The 22,419-nt window shown below is 40.4% G+C and overlaps 1 protein-coding gene across 1 annotated transcript; it reads right to left on the bottom strand.

The window, feature by feature from the left end:
* Positions 1-4,593: 4,593 nt before the first annotated feature.
* On the bottom strand, positions 4,594-9,377 carry LOC140460091 (uncharacterized). The gene is made up of 2 exons (XM_072554492.1): positions 9,311-9,377; positions 4,594-5,534 (listed from the first exon to the last, which is right to left on the bottom strand). The coding sequence occupies exons 1-2, from the start codon at positions 9,375-9,377 to the stop codon at positions 4,594-4,596; spliced, it is 1,008 nt and encodes a 335-aa protein (XP_072410593.1).
* Between the last annotated feature and the right edge of the window lie 13,042 nt (positions 9,378-22,419).

Genomic DNA, 22,419 nt, shown 5'->3' with positions numbered 1-22,419 from the left:
AGAAGCAGTTACCGAGGGAAGATACGTAAGTGGCGAAAAGGAAATTACAAGGCTGTCAGGTTGGAGTTGGAAAGCACAGACTAGGAGCAATTTTTCACAGAAAGAGCACAGCAGATTTGTGGAGACTGTTTTAGAAGCAGTTGTCGCGAGTGATGCACGAATTTGCTCCTCTGAGACAGTTAAAAGCGGCAAGATTAAGGGACCTTGGATGATGAGAACAGGGTAGCTTCTCGTCAAATGGAAGAAGGCAGCCTACGTATGGTAGAGGAATCAAAGATCCAGCACAGTTTTAGAGGATTGCAGGCTTACGAGAAAGGAGCTCAGAAATGGAGAGAGGAGATATATGAAGTGTCACGAAAAAGGCTTGGCAGGAAGGATTAGGGAGAACCTAAACGCGTTTTACTCATAGGTGAGGAATAGGAGAATGATCAAGGAGAATGAAGGGTCGATCAGGGATAGCTTAGGGAAATTGCGCTTCCAGGCTTAAAAGATAGAAGAAGCCCGAAATGAGTTATTTGCTATGGAAAGGAAAATTGTTGTAAATGAGAAGTTTGAGGAGTTGGGAGAGAGGCTTGTGCAGATCAAGATTGATAAAGTTGATGTGCTGGAAATTTTGACAAACATTAAGATTGGTAAGTCCCCACGGCCAGACCATATTTATCCTAATTTGGTCCGAAAAAGTGAGAAAGGCGGTTACTGATCCGCTGGCGAAGATCTTTGCTTCCTCACTCTCCATGCGAATCGTACCAGAGGATTGTAAGGAGGCTAATGTTGTTTCTCTTTTCAAGAAAGGTGACAGGCAAATCCCTGGCAATTACAGGCTAGTCAGTTATACTTCTGTGGTCAGCAAGGGTTTGGAAATTATTCTGAGGAATAAGATTTATGACTATTTGAAAGAGCATAGCGTGTTTAAACGCAGTCAGCATGGCTTTGTGAGGGGAAGGTCAGGTCTCACTAATCTTACTGAGATGTTTGAGGAAGCAACAAGACATGTCGATGACGTTCAAGCAGTGCATGTTGTGTACATGGACTTCAGCAAGTCATTCGATAAGGTTCCCCATGTTGGCTTATTCATAACGTCAGGAGGTATGGGATACAGGGAGATTTGGCTAACTGGATTCACAATTGGTTGCCTGTCAGAAGGCAGAGAGTGGTTGTGGATGATAAATATTCAGCCTGGAGGTCAGTGCTGCGCGGGGTTCTGCCGTGCTGTGTTCTTGGGTCTCTGCTCTTTGTGTTCTTATAATTGTCTTGAATGAGGAGATTTAGGATGGTTGAGTACATTTGCCGATGCCACAAAGGTTGGAGGTGCTTTTGATAGTACCGAGAGCGACTGCAAACTGCAGCGCAACATAGACAGAATGCAAGAAATGACAGATGTAGTTCAACCTGGGTAAATGCGAAGTGAAGCATTTTGAAATGTCGAACTTGATTGCTGAACATAGGATTAAAGACAGCATTCTGGGTCGTGTGGAGCAACAGAGGGATCTTGATGCTTAAGTGCAGAGATTCCTCAAAGTTGCCACCGACGTGGAGAGGGTTGTTTAAAAAAAAGCACATGTTGTTTTGGCTTTCATTAACAGAGTATTGATTTTAAGAGTCGCGAGGTTTTGCTGCAGCTCTACAAGTCCATGGTGAGACCACATTTGGAATATTGCATCCAGTTCTGGTCGCCCTACTATGTGAAAGATGCAGTGGCTTTAAAGAGGGTGCAAAGAAGGTTTACCAGAATGCTGCCTGAGATAGAGGTCTTCTCGTCTGGAGAGAGGTTTACTAAGCTCGGCGTTTTCAATCTGGAGAGAAGGAGGAAGAGATGTGACCTGATCGAGGTGTACAAGTTAATGAGAGGCATGAATAGAGTTACTACTCAGAGATTTTTTTTCCAGGGCAGGATTGACTGGCACGAGAGGTAATCATTTTAAGATATTAGGGGAAAGATATGGATGAGACGTCAGAAGTAGGTTCTTAACACAGAGATTTCTGAATTCATGGAATGCGTTACCAGCTGTGGTGTTGGAAGCAGAATCATTCGGGACATTCAAGTGAGTGCTGGACATGCACAACGACAGCGGTGAACCAAGGGGTGCATAAGATTGTTATTTTATTTTACATTATGATTAATCCCCGGCACATCATTGTCGGCCGAAGGGCCTGTCCTGTGCTGTACTTTTCTATGTTCTATGTTTTTGTTTCAGATTAGGAGTATACAAACCCTGTTTACGTCTAGGCTATGACGTAGAAGAAGAAATTAAGTTTGAGTAGCTTGTGTATTGTAATTTTGGTTATGGTCATTCTGACTGTTAGGTTATCAAATTATCAGATCGTGTTACTGTTGGACTGTACGCATGTTCAAGGTCAGCATTCACCGATAGGTACGTGCAGTTTAAAATTGCCTTTGATTTGCAATTAAGTTTCATTCACAGTTTGGCTTCGAGGCAAGGTTTCCATTTTGGTTTGGAATTCTGATGGGAGGGATAACTATTAAGAAAAAGAGGTGGAAAGAAGGAATACCACATCAGTAGTTTCATGCAATGGAACACACGGGAGACAAATGTGAAGGGGACGAAAGAGCAGAGAGAAAAATAAGAGAGATGGTGTGTTGCAGGGAAAGTGCAGAAGGTTCAAAGCAATTCAAAAATATTAAGTTCAACAAGCTTTAAAACAGGACCTTAGCACAGTGAATAACTGAATAATGACATGAAGAAACAGTCTGGCCATTTAAGAGCGGCCAACAAACGTCCGGAATGAGAAATAGAAATAGAACAGCATGAAAGTGAAATGAGGTAGGTGACCGATTGGACAGGGAGAAGTGTGGAATGAACAAGCTGAAAAGAGAGAATAATCTGAAGGCACTTTCCAAGCAGTTAGTCAGTGTCATTTCGGAATGGATTTTAAAAAAAGTCTCCTAAAAGATTTTCAGATCCTGTTGCAAACGTGGGACAACTATTACCCCATCGGTTATCTCATTTCATCCCGTCTCTCCACAGGAGAGCATGGTCTCTGCTTGAGCAGACTTGACACAGTGAACCCCATGTCTCTCCTCAATCTCAAATTGAGTGGTGGGAGGCGAAGAAAGGAAGGGAGGCAGAAGACAACAGTTTCACCAAATAACTGGAACGGCGATGTCATTAATCTGTACTATTCTCACTGATTATGTGCAGTGAAAGTGCTAATATTAATAACAACCAACGTATTGTCCAACATTTCATGAGTTTTGCTATTTGAAAGTCATTTGTTTTCCTTCTCTCTGTGAGAATAGGTGAGGAGGTTAGAATAGAAAGAGGACTGTGTTGTGGACAACATCTCTTTCCAATCTGTTCCCTGACAGGATGGGGCCATTCGCCACAGCAGATTCGTCGACGACGATTAGCCACTGCCCTTTAACCACCGAGGATGCTTAGCTACTGCCCAATGGCCACTGAATACGATTCGCCACTCCAGGTAAGTCGTATATTTTGAATATTGGTCGTACAAAAAAATGTCGTTATATTGGTTAAGGTAGTGTTTGTGTTGTTTCAGTAACAACTTATTTTCGTTACAGGAGAGCTTATTTTTAATCCTGAATTTCTGGAACAGGAATTTTTAGTATGGAAACAGAAAGTATTTATAAACGTGGAAATAAGAAGTTTACCACGATGATTTTATATATTGTTGATAAAATATTCAAGAGTGATTCAAGTATTAAGTTTTGGCGATGTGAACAAAGGGGCCACCACAAATAAAGCAAAAACAATTATCGAGACGCAGATGATAGAATTTAAAAAAGCAGTTGTTCTTGAATACGGCGAAATAAATTGTTTGGAATATCTTCGAGGAATAACGCACAACTATCAAAAGAACTGAAATTTCATTTTTATTAATGTGAAATGTTGCTGCCGTTGCAAAGATTTTTAAAATATATTTCCTTTGTTATTTTAAAGTTTGTAACTCATTTTTATACATAAACCAATAAAATAATATTTATTTTACCTCTTTTTATATCAATATATATTATGTAGTTGCATAAATAAAGGGGACTGAAAAGATGAAAGAACAGGAGGGAGGGAAAACAATCAGTACATATATATATTTCCGATGGCAAATAGTCTCCAGAGATCAAACGACCCCAGTGGAGAAACGTTGGTGACGAACTGACACTGGCAAATCATCGGTGGCAAATCTGCATGGCGAATCGTCACCAACCCCTTCCCCGAATGCCAATGTTAGGACCGTGATCTCTCAAATGTATTTGCCTGACGTCTACTGTTAGCCTAATACATCACGGTCACCTCTCACTATCAATGTGGTGCATCTGCAAATGTCCATATATCTTTTAGCTAGCTTTCATGGAGAATTTTCTCTTGCTTCTGTCCTACTCAGAATTGTCCAAAATGTTTATCCCACTTGTTGCAATAACATGATTCCTATGATGTATCTGTCAATTTCTACTGATTTTTGCCCAATATTCTTGCTCTCTGGCATCTCTTTCCTCTGGCAACTCTTTCCACTAGCAAGCAGGATAGCTGCACTCCCACTCCAGTACCATTTTGCAGCGGGCCCACTGCCAGCCAAATCGATCCTTATGTGTAGACATTTTGGATATTCTTCGTATATTCATTTAATATATCGTTTAATAGTTGAGTGAACAGGATATAGCATAGCACGCTTCAACTGCTCTCGGAACTTTGACTGTGTTGCCAAATATATAAATGTGTTTGTACAGCAGCTCAAATTCCGCAGCATGTAAGAGACTTTTTCAAAAAGATGAGCTGCATCTTCATCCAAGTACTCTTCCACTTCAAAAAAAAATAACATGTATACAAACCATAGAAGTATAAAGCTGCCCGAAATGGAGAAGAGTAAAATCATAGACTTCCTTCTACTCTCCATCTCTGGATCACACTGACTCTCTCCCTTGCTTTGTCCCCTCAGGCCCTGACGGACTCGACTGGCCATTAAAATATGTCTCACTGTAAGACCATTCAGCAAGAGAATTAATCCGAATGGCATCAATGGCGATAAAGCCTTTTCAAACATTCTAAATCCGATCCATCTAGGGTCAGTAAAGTAACTTGGCTTATTTGAACACGCAATTGGAACATTGTCAATTATACTTATCGGTTTAAATCTAAAATAGATGGGAATGTTTTTTAAACAGAACACAATCCCAGTCGTTGATAAGACCACGGCTGCAGTTTTCTTTGTGCAATATTTTAATTTTAGCTTTTGGCAGCAAATGGCAATAAATCGATCAAAAGTGAAGGTGACTGTGAACCAAACAGAACAGTCTATTGCTATACGTATGAGAACATAGCCAGCACTGCACACAGGGGTGATTCTGAGGAAGTATAATGGAAAATAAAAGTAGGTGATCCGATGGAGTATGACTTCAGTGATGATTGTCAGAAGATCCGCCATCGCCATGGCCACAAGATAGCGAGTAGTGCAAGGAGAGAGTCCACACTTGCCCCTGGACAGGATCAGTATTGCGACTGAATTGACTATGTTACATAAAGATGGAAAGAAACATCCAAAATTACTGTGAATAATTCTTTCTTAAATCAGATATCTACGGACGACTCTGATCAGAAATAACAAAAAAAACCTCAAATATTATTTTAGCATGCATGCTACTTTCAGTATGAATAATTAATGTACAAGATTGGAATATGAATCATATGATTCATGGCAATCAGACCATCAGAAATAACATTTCCACTAAAATAATGCAGTGCACGTTGATGTGAAACCAAACATTTCTGATAAAGATCTGACATTGGAATGTAATCATTCCAATAATCACATGTGGAATAGGAATAGGAAACCATCAGCCACCATATGTTTTCAAGAGAATATTCTACGTAGTCTGAGCTGCACAAAGTTTTTACATTAAATTAAAAATAACCACAGTTTAAGGTGATGATGTAAAAGTCGTCAAATCAACAATTTCCTCAAGAGTAATACTAAAAATGCCTGGAAATTTTATGCTGGTCAGAGATGGAAGCTAATATTCTACAGAGAGCCTCAAAAGTTAGAGAACACTTTACTGAAATTAATGCCGCTGTCCATGACTGAGTGTGACAAATAGCTTTTATTTAAAAAGAGATACAAAATGAATAGTGTTAGAGTTGGAGCTAATGCCGCGTTTCGTACAGCTCAAATTATTACTGTCACTACCAGGTAATTAAATGCATTTGAAAATTATGATATAGTCTCATTAAGATGGGGTAGAATGTAAACGAATAACCTCCTCCTCACTGACTACAAACTGCAGATCCAATGGAAATTGTCTGATTTGAATCTTCTGCTTTTAATTTTAGACAGCAAAGGTAATGTTTATGAAATCATGAGTGGCATGTGTAGGATAAACAGACAAAGTACTTTCCCTGGTGTCGGGGAGTCCAGAACGAGAGGGCATAGAGGTAGGGTGAGTGGGGAAAGATACAAAAGTGATCTAAGGAGCATCTATTTTCATGCAGAGTATGGAACATGTATGAAATGAGCTGCCAGAGCAAATGGTGGACGTTCGTACAATTGCAACATTTAAAAGACACCTGGATTGGCACACAAATAGGAAGGTTTTTGAGGGATATAGACCAGGTGCTGGCAGGTGGGACTTGGTTAGGCTGGAACATCTGGTCGACATGGACAAGTTGAACAGAAGGGTCTGGTTTCGTGCGGTACATCTCAATGACTCCAACAACTCAGATGGACCAGCGCTAAGATCCATGACTGTATGAAAGTTTGATCCCCTTTACAGGAAGCCTTTTTTCACTACATATACAGCACACTTATTTGGGCATGTTAAAATTATAAATGCAGTTGACGAATAAACATTAATATAACGAACTAGATTTCCTTTAACTACATTGCTGTAGGCAGAATAGAAACAGTTTCACTCCATCAGCAGCGACATTAGAACAACGAAAGAGCATTGAAAAACAAATGAAATGAAAAAGAGTACAAAGCCATAAATAACGTAACAACGGGATTCTGAAACAACTTTAAAACTTGGTCATATGATTTATAAATCTAAATAACTGCTTATTATCCGTCCTAACGCACAGGCTAAGAAACAAGGGGAAAATGGTTCAGATAAAATAGAAGACACACTTAATAAGGAGTTCAAGCCGGGAGAACGTTAGACAATCCAAGTAAGCTTACTTGAATGACTTGTTAGATCTGGAAAAGTGATTAAATTTCATCGCCAAAAGTGGCATTTGAATGAATGCCATCTTATTTAGTAGAACGTGCAGATTTGAAACGTATTTAAAGTAATCACAATAGGCCTATCCGAGAATTAACTTCTCAATGAAACCAATGTACAGCATGCAAATACAAGAAGTTGTGAATGGCAGCTGCTGGACAGACAGAATGCTGTTACTTCACTTTTCAAAATCGTGTAAGAATGAAGATGCTCTCAAACTTAACAACGTTGTCACAGAATTTTAGCATGAGATGGAAAGTTGTTTAAATGCTGAAGTGTTTTCCTACTCGAACTGACATTGCAAACTTTATCACACTTAGTAGAAACTAACATCCTTTTCTGAACTTCGTACAAATTCAGCATGGAATACAAATTGCGTAATATTATTAGAAAATTCATTATAAATAAGCAAGTATTCGAACCATGTGCATGGAAAGGGAAAAAACAGCCATTATTGGAATATGATCAATAAATACGTTGTGCAAGCTCACGAATACCTGATGAACTTCGGAAAAAATATTACAAGATAATGGGAGGACCTACAGTTAATTGTGAATATATGCCTAGCTAATCGATTATTCACAGTACTGAATGTGTTAGTCAGAGTGGCGATGGAAAACACTGATTTAAAAAATCATTACAATGCGGTATGCACCAATATTCTGCAGGTTATTGGGGAAGAGAGAGTGTCTGAGAGACCTCTCCCACGCTACCTTGGTCATCGGATCCGAATACAAATCAATTTGTGCTTCTGAAAATATAATTCAACTTTTCTGTTGAAAATCTCTGCCCAATATTCAAAATGTGTGATTTATACCACTTGGCATATTTCTGCTGGAGAATATTTGAGCAAAATTGCTGGTTCAGTGGCTCACATGTTAGCAATGCTGCCTCTCAGCGTGGGGATCCCGAGTTTGATTCCACCCGAATTTTAATGTCTGTATAGAGTGAGCTCATTTCACCCCGTGTCTGTTTGGGTTTCCTTCAGGCACCCTGGTTTCTACGCACAATAAGAAAATGTGCAGTTTCATTGGATTTGCCATTACCATTTGTCCATAGTTTCCAAAGATGTGCACTTTAGGTGGATGAACCACAGGTAGTGTAGAGTTACAAGGATGCGGTGGGTGTGGTGGGCATGCTGTTCAGAGGAATGGTTTGGACTTGATCGGCCAAATGGTCTGCTTTCGCACTATTGGAATTCTATTCTTCTGTGACATTATGTGTCTATACACAACATATGCACTGCCGTGTTCTAAGAAGGACGCTACTCAACATATTGTAAAGCATAACGAGGAATGGGCAACAAATACTGAAACAGCCAGCGACTTGCATGACCCAGAACTGAGTACTACTTAAAAACAAAATGTACAGGAGGAAGTCAATAATCAACACACTTGCAAGTAGAAGCAATTGTGGGGAACAAACATACCCCAGATAAATAGACATCCCCATTTTATTTGTCATAGTAATTTTCTGTTAAACAATTGGAGTAGGTCCAATCAACAATATCTTTTTCATCATATGGAAATGAATTGTTCATTCAATCAACTGACTTAGCAGTTTTTTCGGACCAAACATGGGAAATTAGTTAATTGGTACAAGAAATTGATGTTATTAATCGAAACAGGAATAAGATGAAAAGATTGTCCAAGCATTGAACTCGAATAATTGATACTCGAGGAGATGCATGGTAATTGTGATCCGCGGACGACTGTAAATAGTTTATTACACTCAGCACTATTCCAGTATGACAGGATACCAAGTAATACATGAAAAGTTTTATCATGTTTACGAAAACATTCAGTGAGCACATCGAGAATACATCTACTTTTAGAAATGCTCTTAGACATGTACACTTCAGACATTTTCCTGTTTTGAGGTTTGTTTGAACATGAAGCATCTTTACAGTGAATAAAATAATTGTTGAATATAGTGTCTGTAAGCTAACATTGACTGGGAAAATCGTCAGGTCGGTGGTCAGAGACATTGATTTCTTGTAATAACAGCTCAATGTTGTTAATGTATATCTGTCCAACTTGGAACAAAAAGAATCCCATGTCATGTTGAAACGACAACAGAGCATGTACCGAGAATGATGCAGTTTTAAAGCTTATAGACACTTACCTGAAACACCAACGACAGCAAGGATCGTGTAATATATTTTCCTGGCAAATAAAAGTGAACCATGCATTGTACGTGTGAAACCTCGTTGTCTGTCTGTGATGCATGTAATGACACTAAACAGAAATCTGAGTTTGAACTTTCCAACGCATTATCTTTTATAGCACCGTGGAGCTCCTGGGGGTTAGCTTTTAGTTTGAATTTCGTTTTCACATTTTTTTTTCCGGAGTTTACGAAAACAAGTTATGAAAGCTTTTTAATTGCATGTTGCTGAAATTCAATCAGCCATCAGATGGAATTGGAGAGTAGAAATCCCTGGAGTAGGCTTATCAGAGCACAAGATGTTTCCTTGCCACAGAGAGAGAAGCACCTTCCTAACTCTGCACTTGCAGATCACGAAATTCAGACCCTTAGAAGACCCACTAGAGTTACTCCAATGATGCATCACCAGACATCCGCACAATTCATTCCATTTATTGCGATTTATTGAACATAGACACCTATTTTCTACCTTAAACAAAGTATTTAATACATCGAATTTAATCCAGTTAACACCTAGGCGTTAAGCCAATAAATTCAGTCATCATTCATACAAAAGGGAAACAAGCACGTTTCAGAGAAAAAGAAAAAAAGAATCAAAACTAACCCGTTTCTTAATTGGCTTCCACAATATGTTATTTCAATGACCTAATTGTGGATTTCCTGTCAAATTTCTGTGGAAACAATGATCAGGGTCACATGTTATATTTACAAAAGTACAACAGTAAAAATCTTGTTGCGTTCTTGGGTGAAGAAGTATTTCGAAAGCTTGTGATGTTGAATTAACCTGCTGTGCTATCAATTGGTGTGGTTAACTTCTGACTTTGTGGACACCGGTCAAACACTGTTAATTCCACATCACGGCATATAAGGCAACTTTCGTTTGATTCGTTAGCTCCAAGTCAAATATTAGATGTTCCCTAACAGCATAGATAGGAAATGGAATGGGAACTGAAGGAAGAAAGTCAAAGAGTTAGATTGGAAGCTTCGTACTAGACGAACGAGAGCGGTTTTTTTTTCCCCGTGCCATATGTAAACGAGGTGAGGAATAAGGAAGGAAACAAGTGTTGAACCTGTGGCAACAGGAATGGTGCTAAGAGGGAGGGTTCCAGGTTCGTGGATAATTAGGCCTCATTGTGGGTTCGTGGGAACTCTACGAACACGATGGTCTACACCTAAAACAGAGGCGTGCTAATATCCTGAGGGTAAATTTGCTCATGCTGTTCGGAGATAGTTTAAACTAGTTCAGCAGGGGAATGGGAAGCTCAATTGGAGCTCCAGCGTCCAGGAAGTTGAGAGTAGTGATGTCGGAAATATGGTTTCATGGTCGCAAGATTTCACTGGCAAGCAGGAAGGTGGTTTGAAATGTGCTTTCCTGAACACCAGGAACATCCAGAATAAAGTGGGTGAACTCGCAGCATGGTTTGGTACCTGGGAATTCAATGTTGTGGCCGTTTCAAAGACATGGATAGACCAGGGACAGGAAAGGCTGTTGCAGATTCCACGATTTAGATGTTTCAGTTAGAACAAAAAAAAAATGATAAAAGAGGTGGAGGTGTTGCATTGTTAGTCAAGAACGGTATTACAGTAGCAGAAAGGACGTTTGAGCCAGTATGGGTTGAGGTTTGAAACACGAAAGGAGAGTTCACACTCTTGAGAATATTTGATAGGGTTCCGAATACCTCCAGAAAAGTCGAGAAATGGATAGAAAAGATTGGTTTGGATAGGAGTGAGAGTAACAGGTGTGGTGTTACATGGGACGTTAATTTCCGAATATTGACTGGAAATGAAATGGTTCGAGTACAGTGGATGGGTCGGTTTTTGTCCAATGTGTGCAGGATGTTCTCCAGACACAATATGTAAAAAAGCCAAATAGGGGTGAGATACAATGTATTTGGTACTTTATAATAAACCTGGCCAGCTGCAAGGTTTGGAGATAGGTAAGCACTTTAGTGATAGCGCCTACAAACCGGTTATGTTTACTTTCACGATGGAATTGGATAGGTATATTACACAGGGTCAGAGTTATTACTGAAAGACTGGCAATTAAATTGCAATTATACCTTACTTAGGATACATCGGATGGGGAAGGAAACGGCAGGAGATGGGCACAATTCAAATGTGGAGACTATTCCAGGAATATTAATTTCATGCCCTTAAGAACGATATTTCATTCAGGCAGTGAGGAAGTGATCAATCGAGGAAGCCATGGTTTAATAAAGAAGTTGAATCTCTTGTCAAGAGGAAGAAGAAGGCTTACATTAAAATGAGACCTGAAGGCTGAGTTAGGATTCTTCGAGTTACAAGTTAGTTAGTAAAGACCTAAAGTAAGTGGTCATAAGAACCAGGAGGGGACAGGAGAAGTAGTTGGCAGGGAACATCAAGAAAGCCCTAAAGATTTCTATCTGTACTTCAGGGATAAACTCGTGAAAGATTAGGGTCAATCATGGATAATAGTGGGAAGTTGTGCGTGGAGTCCGAGGAGATAGGGGAAGCGCTATATCAATATTTCTCCTCATAATTCAGATGGAAAAAAGACAATTTTGTTGAGGAGAATACTGAGATACAGTCTACTGGACTCGTAAGGATTGAGGGTGGCAAGGAGGAGATGCCAGCAGTTGTGGACGGTGTGGAAGCAGATAAGTCCCTTGGACCGAATGGGAATTTATCCAAGAAGTTCATGGGAAGGCCAGAAGGACATCGCAGAGCCTTTATCTATGATCTTCATATCGTCAGTGTTTACACAAATACTGCCAGAAGACTGGAGCATAGCAAAAGTTTTCGCTTTATTCAAGAGGGAAGTCGAGATAACCCTGGTATTTCGAGACCAATGAGCCACATTTCTTTCATGGGTAAAGTGTTGGGAAGGTTAATAACAAATGCGATTTGCTATCTTCTACACAGGAATACATTGAAGAGGCATTTTTATGGGGATATGATTCGGAAGGGTTTGGAGGGAAATGGGTCGGGAGCTGGAAAGTGGGACTACATTGGGTTGGGATGCCATGGACGGGTTGGACCGAAGGGTCTATTTCCAAGCTTTACATCTCTGACACTATGACTCTATGACTTTGATTAAGGGTAGTCAACACGGGTTTTTGAATGGTACGTCGTGCCTCACAAATCTTATTAAGTTACTTGAGATGGTGACCAAACAAGTGGATAAGGATAAAGCAGTTGATGTGAAGTGTATGGATTTCAGTAAGGCGTTTGAAAATATTCCACACTGTCGGCCAATACACAAAATAAAGAGGCATGGGATTGAGGATGATTTAGCGGTTTGGATCAGAATTTGGTGCGCGGAAAGAAAACAGAGGGTGATGGTTGATGAGAAATTATCCTTCTGGAGTTCAGTTACTAGAGGTGTACCGCAAGGGTCTGTTTTGAGGCTACTGCTGTTTGTCATTCTTATTAATGACCTAGATGAGAGCGTAGAAGGATGGTATAACAAATTTGCGAATTACTCTAATGGTTGTGGGTTGTGCAGTTGGAAGTTGTCGGTAACAGAGAGACATAAATAAGTTGCAGAGTCGGGCTGAGATTTTTTTTGAAGAGGTAACAAGTAGGTTAGACCAGGGAAACCCAGTGGATCTCGTCTATCTCGACTTTCAAAAGGCCTTTGAAAAGGTGCCACACGGGAGGCTGCTGAGCAAGGTGAGGGCCCATGGTGTTCGAGGTGAGCTGCTGGGATGGATTGAGGATTGGCTGTCTAACAGAAGGCAGAGAGTTGGGATAAAAGGTTCTTTTTCAGAATGGCAGCCGGTGACGAGCGGTGTCCCCCAGGATTCGGTGCTGGGGCCACAGCTGTTCGCATTATATATTAATGATTTGGATGAGGGAACCGTGGGCATTCTAGCGAAGTTTGTCGATGATACGAAGTTAGGTAGACAGGCAGGTTGGGAGAGTGGTCCTGGAAATGGCTGATGGAATTTAACGTGAGCAAGTGCGAGGTCTTGCACTTTGGCAAAAAGAATAAAAGCATTGACTACTTTCTCAATGGTGAGAAAATTAATAAAGCCAAAGCACAAAGGGATCTGGGAGTGCTAGTCGAGGATTCTCTAAAGGTAAACATGCAGGTTGAGTCCGTGATTAAGAAAGCGAATGCAATGGTGTCTCTTATTTCAAGAGGGTTGGAAGATAAAAGCAGAGATGTACTACTAAGACTTTATAAAGCTCTGGTTAGGCCCCATTTGGAGTACTGTGTCTAGTTTTGGTCCCCATACCTCAGGAAGGACATACTGGCACTGGAACGTGTCCAGCGGAGATTCACACGGATGATCCCTGGAATGACAGGTCTAGCAAATGAGCAATGGCTGAGGATACTGGGATTGTATTCGTTGGAGTTTAGAAGATTAAGGGTAGACTTAATAGAGACGTACAAAATAATACATGGCTTGGAAAAGGTGGGTGCTAGGAAATTGTTTCCGTTAGACGAGGAGACTAGGACCCGTCGACGCAGCCTTAGAATTAGAGGGGGTCATTTCAGAACAGAAATGCGGAGACATTTCTTCAGCCAGAGAGTGGTGGGCCTGTGGAATTCATTGCCACGGAGTGCAGTGGAAGCCGGGACGCTAAATGTCTTCAAGGCCGAGATTGATAGATTCTTGTTGTCTAGAGGAATTAAGGGCTACGGGGAGAACGCTGGTAAGTGGAGCTTAAATGCGCATCAGCCATGATTGAATGGCGGAGTAGACTCGATGGCCCGAATGGCCTTACTTCCACTCCTATGTCTTATGGTCTTATGGTCTTAAATGGAATTTAATACGGAAAAGTGTGAGGTGATTCAATTTCGTAGGAGCAGCAACAAAAATGACTCCTGGACGATTGTCAGGATTCTTGGTAGCGTCGATGAGCAGAGAGATCTGTGTCCATGTGCATTGATTCCTGAAAGTTGCCACCCCATTTGAGGACGTAGTTAGATGGCAAACGGGGTCCTAGGTTTTCTTGGTAGAGGGATTGAGTTTCGGAGCCACGAGGTCATGTTGCAGCTGTACAAAACTCTGGTGCGGCAGCTCTTTGATTATTGCACACAGTTGTGTTTACTGCATTTTCAGAAGAGTGTGGACGTTTTTGAGTGGGACCAGAGGGCATTTACTAGGATGTTTCCTGGTGTGGAGGGAAGGTCTTATGAGGAATGGCTGAGGGACTTGAGGTTGTTTTCTTTAGAGAAAAGAAGGTTGAGGTGACTTAAGTGAGACATTCAATTCAATCAGATGATTAGATATAATCGACAGTGAGAGGCTTTTTCATCGGATAGTAGTGGCAAGCACAAGGGAACCTAACTTGCATTTGAGTCTGATAGATATAGGAGAGAGGTCCGAGGTATTGTCTTTACTCAGAGAGTAGTAAATGTGTGGAACACACTTTTTGCAAGTGGAGTAGACTCGCCAAATTAATGTGCATTTAAAAAATTACTGAAAAGACATATGGATGAAAATGGAATAGTGCAGGATAGATCGGCTTCAGATTGGTTACATGGATTGGCACGACATCGAAGACTGAACGCAGAATTAATAGTTGATAATTTAACTTCTGGTCTGGTTAGTACCATGAGTTAGGTATTTTGGTACTTTCGAGAACTCTAAATATTCGACAGTTCTGCTTTCATGTGAGGAAATAGCACACAAAACAAGACGTTAAAAGTAACACACAAGTCCACCATTGTGTCATTCCTGCGTGTTTTCTCCGTTGTGGGACAAGCTTTTCTGAACGCACTCCTTACCAGCTGATGGCTGTTGTTTTGTGTATTTTCTAATTTTTTATACACTTCCTTCTGACTGTGCTTAGTATCACAAGAGTCCCTGGTTGCTCATTTCAAATATTAAAGATTTGTGACATTAAGAAGTGACTGACTTCAAATCACGATGATTCCACTGTTAATGGAAGTAATTCCGACTGCTGGGAATTAAGTCGTCATCAATAAACTGCTTGCTCAAAGTATAATAAAAACAAAATTCTGAATTTTAAAAAAAAACAGATTCCCATGAGAGATATTGCATAATTTATGAAGGCAACACAGTACGAATGCATTATTTCAGAGCTTAATTCAAAATATTGTCCATAGAAGGCATGATATGATACTGCAACCAAAAAAAGTATCATCATTTCAAAGGTGAAGGAATATATACCATCCGATGCTTGCCATCATTGGAGTTCCTGGCCGGTTTTTGAAGTAAATGAAACCCTTTAGTTTTGTTCACGAGCTGCATATATCTCTCAGGTTCAAAACCTTACAAGCTAGTCGCTTGTTTGTAACAGGAAACAGATAGGTGGATATGATATCCGTAAACATTTTTATTTGAAAGCAGACACACACACATGGTCAGAATAGCCTCCTTCCGCGTCAGAAAATCTTTGTTCTTGTCTTACTAGATAGTTTAAACTTCTAGAGAAACTCTGTATAATATTAACTGGATAGAAATCAAATGAGTGTGCAATACAAGCCTGTTATAGCAACTATTTATTTCTTCCATTCATCTTCAATTTTCACACCGTTGCACTTCGTGAAATATAGATCTTTGTTGAGGAAGAACAGCATTCATTCCAAGAGAAGTCATTACAAAACAAAAATAGAACTCTCTGGAAAATCTGAGCAGGACAGGCAGCATTTGAGCAGTTAATGTTTCACTTCAAGTTAACTCCATTTTTACTCCAGAGATGCTGCTGGATTTGATCAGCTTATCCAGCAACTTATGGTTTTATTTTGGATGTCCAGCATGCATCGTTTTTGTTTATCAAGTACGTCTGAAATGATTACTGCTCTCTCACGGATTAACTGCAACAATGTGGAACATCACTTTATCCTGAGGACCAACAGATCTTAAATGTATTATTATATTTAATGCACATTTATTACTGTGCAAAAGTACAAATACTAAATGTTATTTACGCTCAAGCCACAGGAACAAAATGGTGAAATTTGAAATCGGGTTGGCACGATGATTCTGTGATTGGCACTGCTACCTGAAAGCGACAGGGACATGGTTTTCATTCCGGCCTCGGGCGATTGCCTGTGTGGAGTTTGTACATTTTCCACGTCCCTTCTTTAATTTCACTCACGTGGTCCGATTTCTTCCCACGATGAAAAGACGTGCAGGTTAGGTGTTTTGACCATGTTAAATTACCCATAGTGTCAGGGAAGTGTAGGTCAGGTGCTTTAGTCAGGGTTAAATATAGGGTAGGGGAATGCGTCTGCTTGTTTTACTCTTCGGGTGGTTGGTGTGGAGTTGATGGACTAAAGGGACTGTATCCACATTGTAGGAACCCGATTCTATTGTATGAAACATTTGGCTCAATGCAGTTGCATCAGACAGTCTGATCCATGAAAGGTTCCATTCATTCCAGCTCACCTACGGCAGCAAGCATGCCCTGTCACTGTTGCCAACTTTATCTTCTCCCTCACAAAATATTGTGATCTCAACTGTTCTACACGCTAGTAATTCCATAAAGTAAACACTCTGGTACAGCCTAACAATTCATTATTATATCCTGTTATTTTCAAATTTAAAACAGTGAACTTTACTGTTGGAGAGGGTAAAAACAATGAATGCAGATGCTGGAAACCAGATTCTGGATTAGTGGTGCTGGAAGAGCACTGCAGTTGAGGCAGCATCCAATGAGCAACGATGCGCTGAAATCTGAAATTATTCTGTTGTAATATCATTCTTGTAAAGAAAATAATATTCAATGATTTGTATTCAAATACTATTATGAGAACCAAAGCTAACCAAAGTAGTAAACACTGCTGCCTGACAGCGATAGAGACCCGCGTTTAATTCCCCCCTCAGGCAACTGTCTGTGTGGAGTTTGCACATTCCCCCCGTCTTTGGGTCGGTTTCCTCCAGGTGTTCCAGTTTCCTCCCTCAGTCCAAGAATGTGCAGGAAAGTTGAATTGTCCATGTTAAATTGCCTATAGTGTTAGGTGAAGGGGTAAATGTAGGGGAGTGGGACTGGTTGGGTTGGTCTTTGAATTGTCAGTGTGAGCTTGTTGCGCTGAAGGGCCTGTTTCCACACTGTAAGTACTCTAATCTAAATGCGATGTTGTATGACCTCATGCCAGTAGTACTAGAATTGATCAAGAGTACATGAAGGATTAATGATATTTAGAGTTCTTGCATAAATATTAAACCTGTTGCCATGCTGCACAGGAGCGAGCTGACATTGGATGCCATTCCAAGCTTCTTACCTTGGACATGCGTAGTTTTTGGTCAGATTGGAGTCATTGCATTAATAACAACACAGACGGCTATGGAAACTAAGCCCACGATGTTTGGAAACGGAGAATTCTTGCCAGCAGTTGGGAATCCATTTTTCATTGTGTTACAGTTAACTTCCTCTCCGTTTCTTTGAAGTCTGTGATGATACCAAATGCATATATCTCTGGAGGTAAAATTATTACCGGATTGTCAGAAACTAAAAGTGTATTTTATCAATTTCCAAATGCGTTTTCCTGTCTCTCTTTCAGTGAATTTAACTTCAGTTTCGATCTTTACCCGGGAAAACTGTGAGCGAGCCACCTGAACCATTCGTTAGCTGGGGGTGATGACAACAGCAGAGCTCTAGTCATCATCATTTACGTCCTATTGAACCCTATCGATGATTCTTATTTGCCATTAATGTTTTTGGATATTACTCCTGCGTTCAGTACATACTGTGTCCTGCTCCGTGAAGCCACACACTGTTTTGCCTGGTTCACAGTCGCTTTCACTTTAGATTGATTTATTGTCATTTGGTGCCTAAATCAGAAAACTGAATATTGCACCAAGAAAACAGCAACAGTCATTCTCCTAACGGCAGGGATTCTTCCCTGCTTGAAAAAAAATCAATGCACTTTAGTTTTAAACTAAGAACATAGTTAATAACATACCTTGGCGCTATATGATTAAACCAAGCCATTTTACTGATTCAAGATGCATTGGATTTCGGTCGTTTGAAAACGTTTTTACACCTTTGATGCCTTTTGGGTTGATTCGAATTCTAAATTGTGAGACAGTGAGGAATATTTTAGTGGTCAGTAAAATCTTTAAACAATTCAAGCGTCACAGCAAGGGTGACTCTGGAACTGAGAGCAGAAAGAAATCGAACATTTTGCTCTTCACCATATCTAGCAACTTCATACGTCTGGGTCAACTGCATTTTTTTTCAGTGTAGGTGATTTATCACTCTGCCTGTCTGCTTATTTGTTTGAAAACTTTGAAACCTTTGTTGCACAAACAAATACATTTACCTGGCAACTCAATCTAAGTTCAGAAAACAACTAAAGAGCACAATGACATATTTGTTGACATTAGTTAACACATTTATTAATGAACAAACAAATCAGAGAGTCATACAAATGTACAGCACGGAAACAGACTCTTTGGTCCAATCTGTCCATGCCGACCAGATATCCCAACCCAACCTAATCCCATCTGCCAGCACTCGGCTCAGATCCCTACAAAACCTATTAATATACCCATCCAAATGCCTCTTAAATGTTGCAATTGTACAAGCCTCCACCACTTCCTCTGGCAGCTTTTTCCATACCCGTACCATCCTCTGTGTGAAAAAAGTTGCCTCTTCGGTCTCTCTTTAAATCTTTCCCCTCTCATGCTAAATCTATGCCCTCTAGTTCTGGACTCCCCGAATCCAGGAAAAAAAATTGCCTAGTTACCCTATCCATGTCTCTCTTAATTTGGTAAACCTCGATAAGGTCACCCCTCAGCCTCCGACACGAAAGAGAAAATAGCCCCAGCCTATTCCACCTTGCCCTCCAGCACAAATCCTCCAACCCTGGCAGGAAGGAGACCAGAATTGCACGCAATATTCCAACAGTAGCTTAACCAATGTCCTGCACAGCCACAACATGACATGCCAACTCCTGTATTCAATTCTCTGACAAATAAGTGAAAGCATACCAAATACCATCTTCACTACCCTATCTATCTGCGAATCAAATTTCAAGGAGATATGAACCTGCACTCCAAGATCTCTTTGTTCAGCAACACTCCCTAGGACCTTACCATTAAGTGTATAAGTCCTGCTAAGATTTGCTTTCCCAAAATGCGGCATCTCGCATTAATCTGAATTAAACTCTATCTGCCACGTCTCAGCCCATTGGCCCATCTGGTCAATATCCTTTTGTAATCTAAGGTAACCCACTTCGCTGTCCACTGCACCTCCAATTTTAGTGTCATCTGCAAACTTACTAACTGTACCTCTTATGCTCGGATCCAAATAATTTATGTAATTGACAAAAAGTAGAGGACTAGGCACCGATCCTTGTGGCCTCGAGTCTGATAAACAACCCTCCACCACCACCCTCTGTCTCTACGTTTGAACCAGCTCTGAATCCAAATGGCTACTTCTCCCTGTATTTCATGACGTCATTTCAATGTGAATGAAGATAATGGCAAATGTTGATCCAACGACGAACGTATACCAATTTATTAAATTTTTTATCCAATGTCTTATTCCAAAATATATACCTTTGCCTAACATTGTAATCACCTATATCCCAAAAACATTCACTCCACTCCACCTTGATCTGCTCCTGTGAATTCCTTTATCCATGACGCCCATTTGTGTTTCTGCATGCTCTCCAGAATTTACAAGTATCACCCTCTTTAATCAGTCACTTAGAAGTTTCCTTTACTTTGCATAACCCGCAAACTGACACGCATTGATCAACAATCGCCGGCAGGTCCGAGGCCATTCCACTCTCTGTAATCGTCTAATGCCTATGTTTCCCTTACTCTGTCCCTTCAGCATTCCACAACTCTTCAAAACTCGCTGCCCCAAAAATTTGCGAAATGTCCAAAGCTCTGCAAATACTACAGCACTCCTAACATATTTAACATTTCTTGCTTCAATTCACAGGTTATTCACAAATTTATTTTTGCTGCTCTGCATTTTACAGACATACATATGCACATCCAGATATATGGAAAAGAAGAAGGAATATATTTTTTGCCCGGTTGCACCTCCATTCTAATTCAATAAGGTTACGACTGATATGATTATTCAACATGCTTACCAATTCGGAAGTGTTCATCTACCTCTGCCTTATAAATATTCAATTCTCTGTTTCTTTTGGATTTAGAGAAGGAAAATGCCAAGTGCCACTTTCACAAAATAATTTTCCGTGGATCGACCTCAAGTGAGAGAATGCACTTTTTTTTTGGAAAATAGTCTTCAGTTCCACACATTTCTTCAGAAAATGTAGCATGTTTTCGATACTATTACAAGACTATTCACGAATGTATATGTTTATTTTAAGTCGCACCTTTAAGCTTCAACATATGCGAGCATTTTATGCCCAAACATTCCTGGCACATGTTCGAAGTAATAGATGAGTGATTCGTTTTTGATTTGATGTCACAACTTTTATATGTTTCCTGAACAAAGAAGATTAATGACTTTTACAATGCTCCATGTCTGATTTCACAAACTCCTGGATAAATGAAACACAACTGGCATATTTTTGCATTGAGTTCAGCAAGTGAGAATTGGTGTCATTTTATCAGTTTTACGAATGGCTTCAGTATTTATGCAATAACTTGTGATTTAAACATTATCATGAACAGGTCAACCTGCTTCTCTGAGCTTCGCAAATTTTCAACCATTTACGTCATATCCATTTGTCTTGCATGTACATACCTTGCACTCCCATTGCTCGAAACATTCCTTCATTTTTGGCATTAAAACTAGTGGCCTTGACTTATTTTTATGCTCACACCCTGTGCCGCATTAGAACATAGAACAGTACAGCACAGAACAGTCCCGTCAGCCCATGATGTTGTGCCTAACACTGATCCCCATGTACGCACCCTCAAATTTATGTGACCATATGCATGTCCAGTGGTCTCTTGAATGTCCCCAATGACCTTGCTTCCACAACTGCTGCTGGCAACGCACTCCATGCTCCACAACTCTCTGGGTAAAGAACCCACCTCTGACATCACCTCTATACTTTCCTCCAACCAGCTTAAAACTATGACCCCTCGTGTTAGTCATTTCAGCCCTGGGAAATAGTCTCTGGCTATCGACTCAATCTTTGCCTCTCATTATCTTGTACACCTCAATTAGGTCCCCTCTCCTCCTCCTTTTCTCCAATGAAAATATTCCGAGCTCGTCAACCTCTCCTCATCAGATAAGCCCTCCAGTCCAGGCAGCATCCCGGTAAACCTCCTCTGAACACTGTCCAAAGCATCCATATCTTTCCGATAATAGGGCGACCAGAACTGGACACCTGCAACATTTGTGTCATCTGCAAACTTGCTGACCCATCCTTCAATGCCCTGATCCAAGTCATTAATAAAAATTACAAACAGTAGAGTCCCAAGGACAGAGCCCTGTTTAACACCACTCACCACAGACTTCCACGCAGAATATTTTCCTTTCAGTACCACTCGCTGTCTTCTCTTGGCCAGCCAATTCTGTATCCAGACAGCTAACCTCCCCTGAATCCCATTCTTCCTGACCTTCGGAATGAGCCTTCTATGAGGAACCTTATCAAATGCCTTGCTGAAGTCCATATACACCACATCCACAGCTCGACACTCATGAACTTTTCTAGTCACATCCACCAAGTAGTCGATAAGGTTTGTGAAGCATAACCTGCCACTCACAAAGCCGTTTTAACTGCATTTAATAAAGCCATTTTCTTCTTGAATGTCATAAATCCTATCTCTCAGAATCCTTTCTAACAACTTGCAGACGACAGACATGAGGCTTACTGGTCTGTGATTGCCGGGGATTTCCCTATTTCCTTTCTTGAAGAGATGAATTACATTTGCCTTTCTCCAGTCCTCAGGTACGACTCCAGTGGATAGCGAGGAAGCAAAGATCTTCGCAAGTGGCGAAGCAATTGCATTTCTCGTTCCTTGTTCCCTCAGGTTTCACTGAGAACCTATTTCTCTTTCTCCCTCACTTGTTAATCTAAATCTCTCGCTCTCACAATTAAATATTTTCAGGTAAGTTTCTGGCACTTTTAAATGCCTATGTTTCTGTATTTTTTATTGTGAATTGGAAAGTAAAAGGGCTGTTTTAAAATGATGGGTATTGAAAGGAGTTGCTGCAATTCTTTGAACTAT

The sequence above is a fragment of the Chiloscyllium punctatum genome, chromosome 36 (assembly GCF_047496795.1).
Source record: "Chiloscyllium punctatum isolate Juve2018m chromosome 36, sChiPun1.3, whole genome shotgun sequence".
Taxonomy (NCBI): domain Eukaryota; kingdom Metazoa; phylum Chordata; class Chondrichthyes; order Orectolobiformes; family Hemiscylliidae; genus Chiloscyllium; species Chiloscyllium punctatum.
The sequence above is the reverse complement of the archived record's forward strand: the minus strand, read 5'-3'. Positions and strand labels throughout refer to the sequence as shown.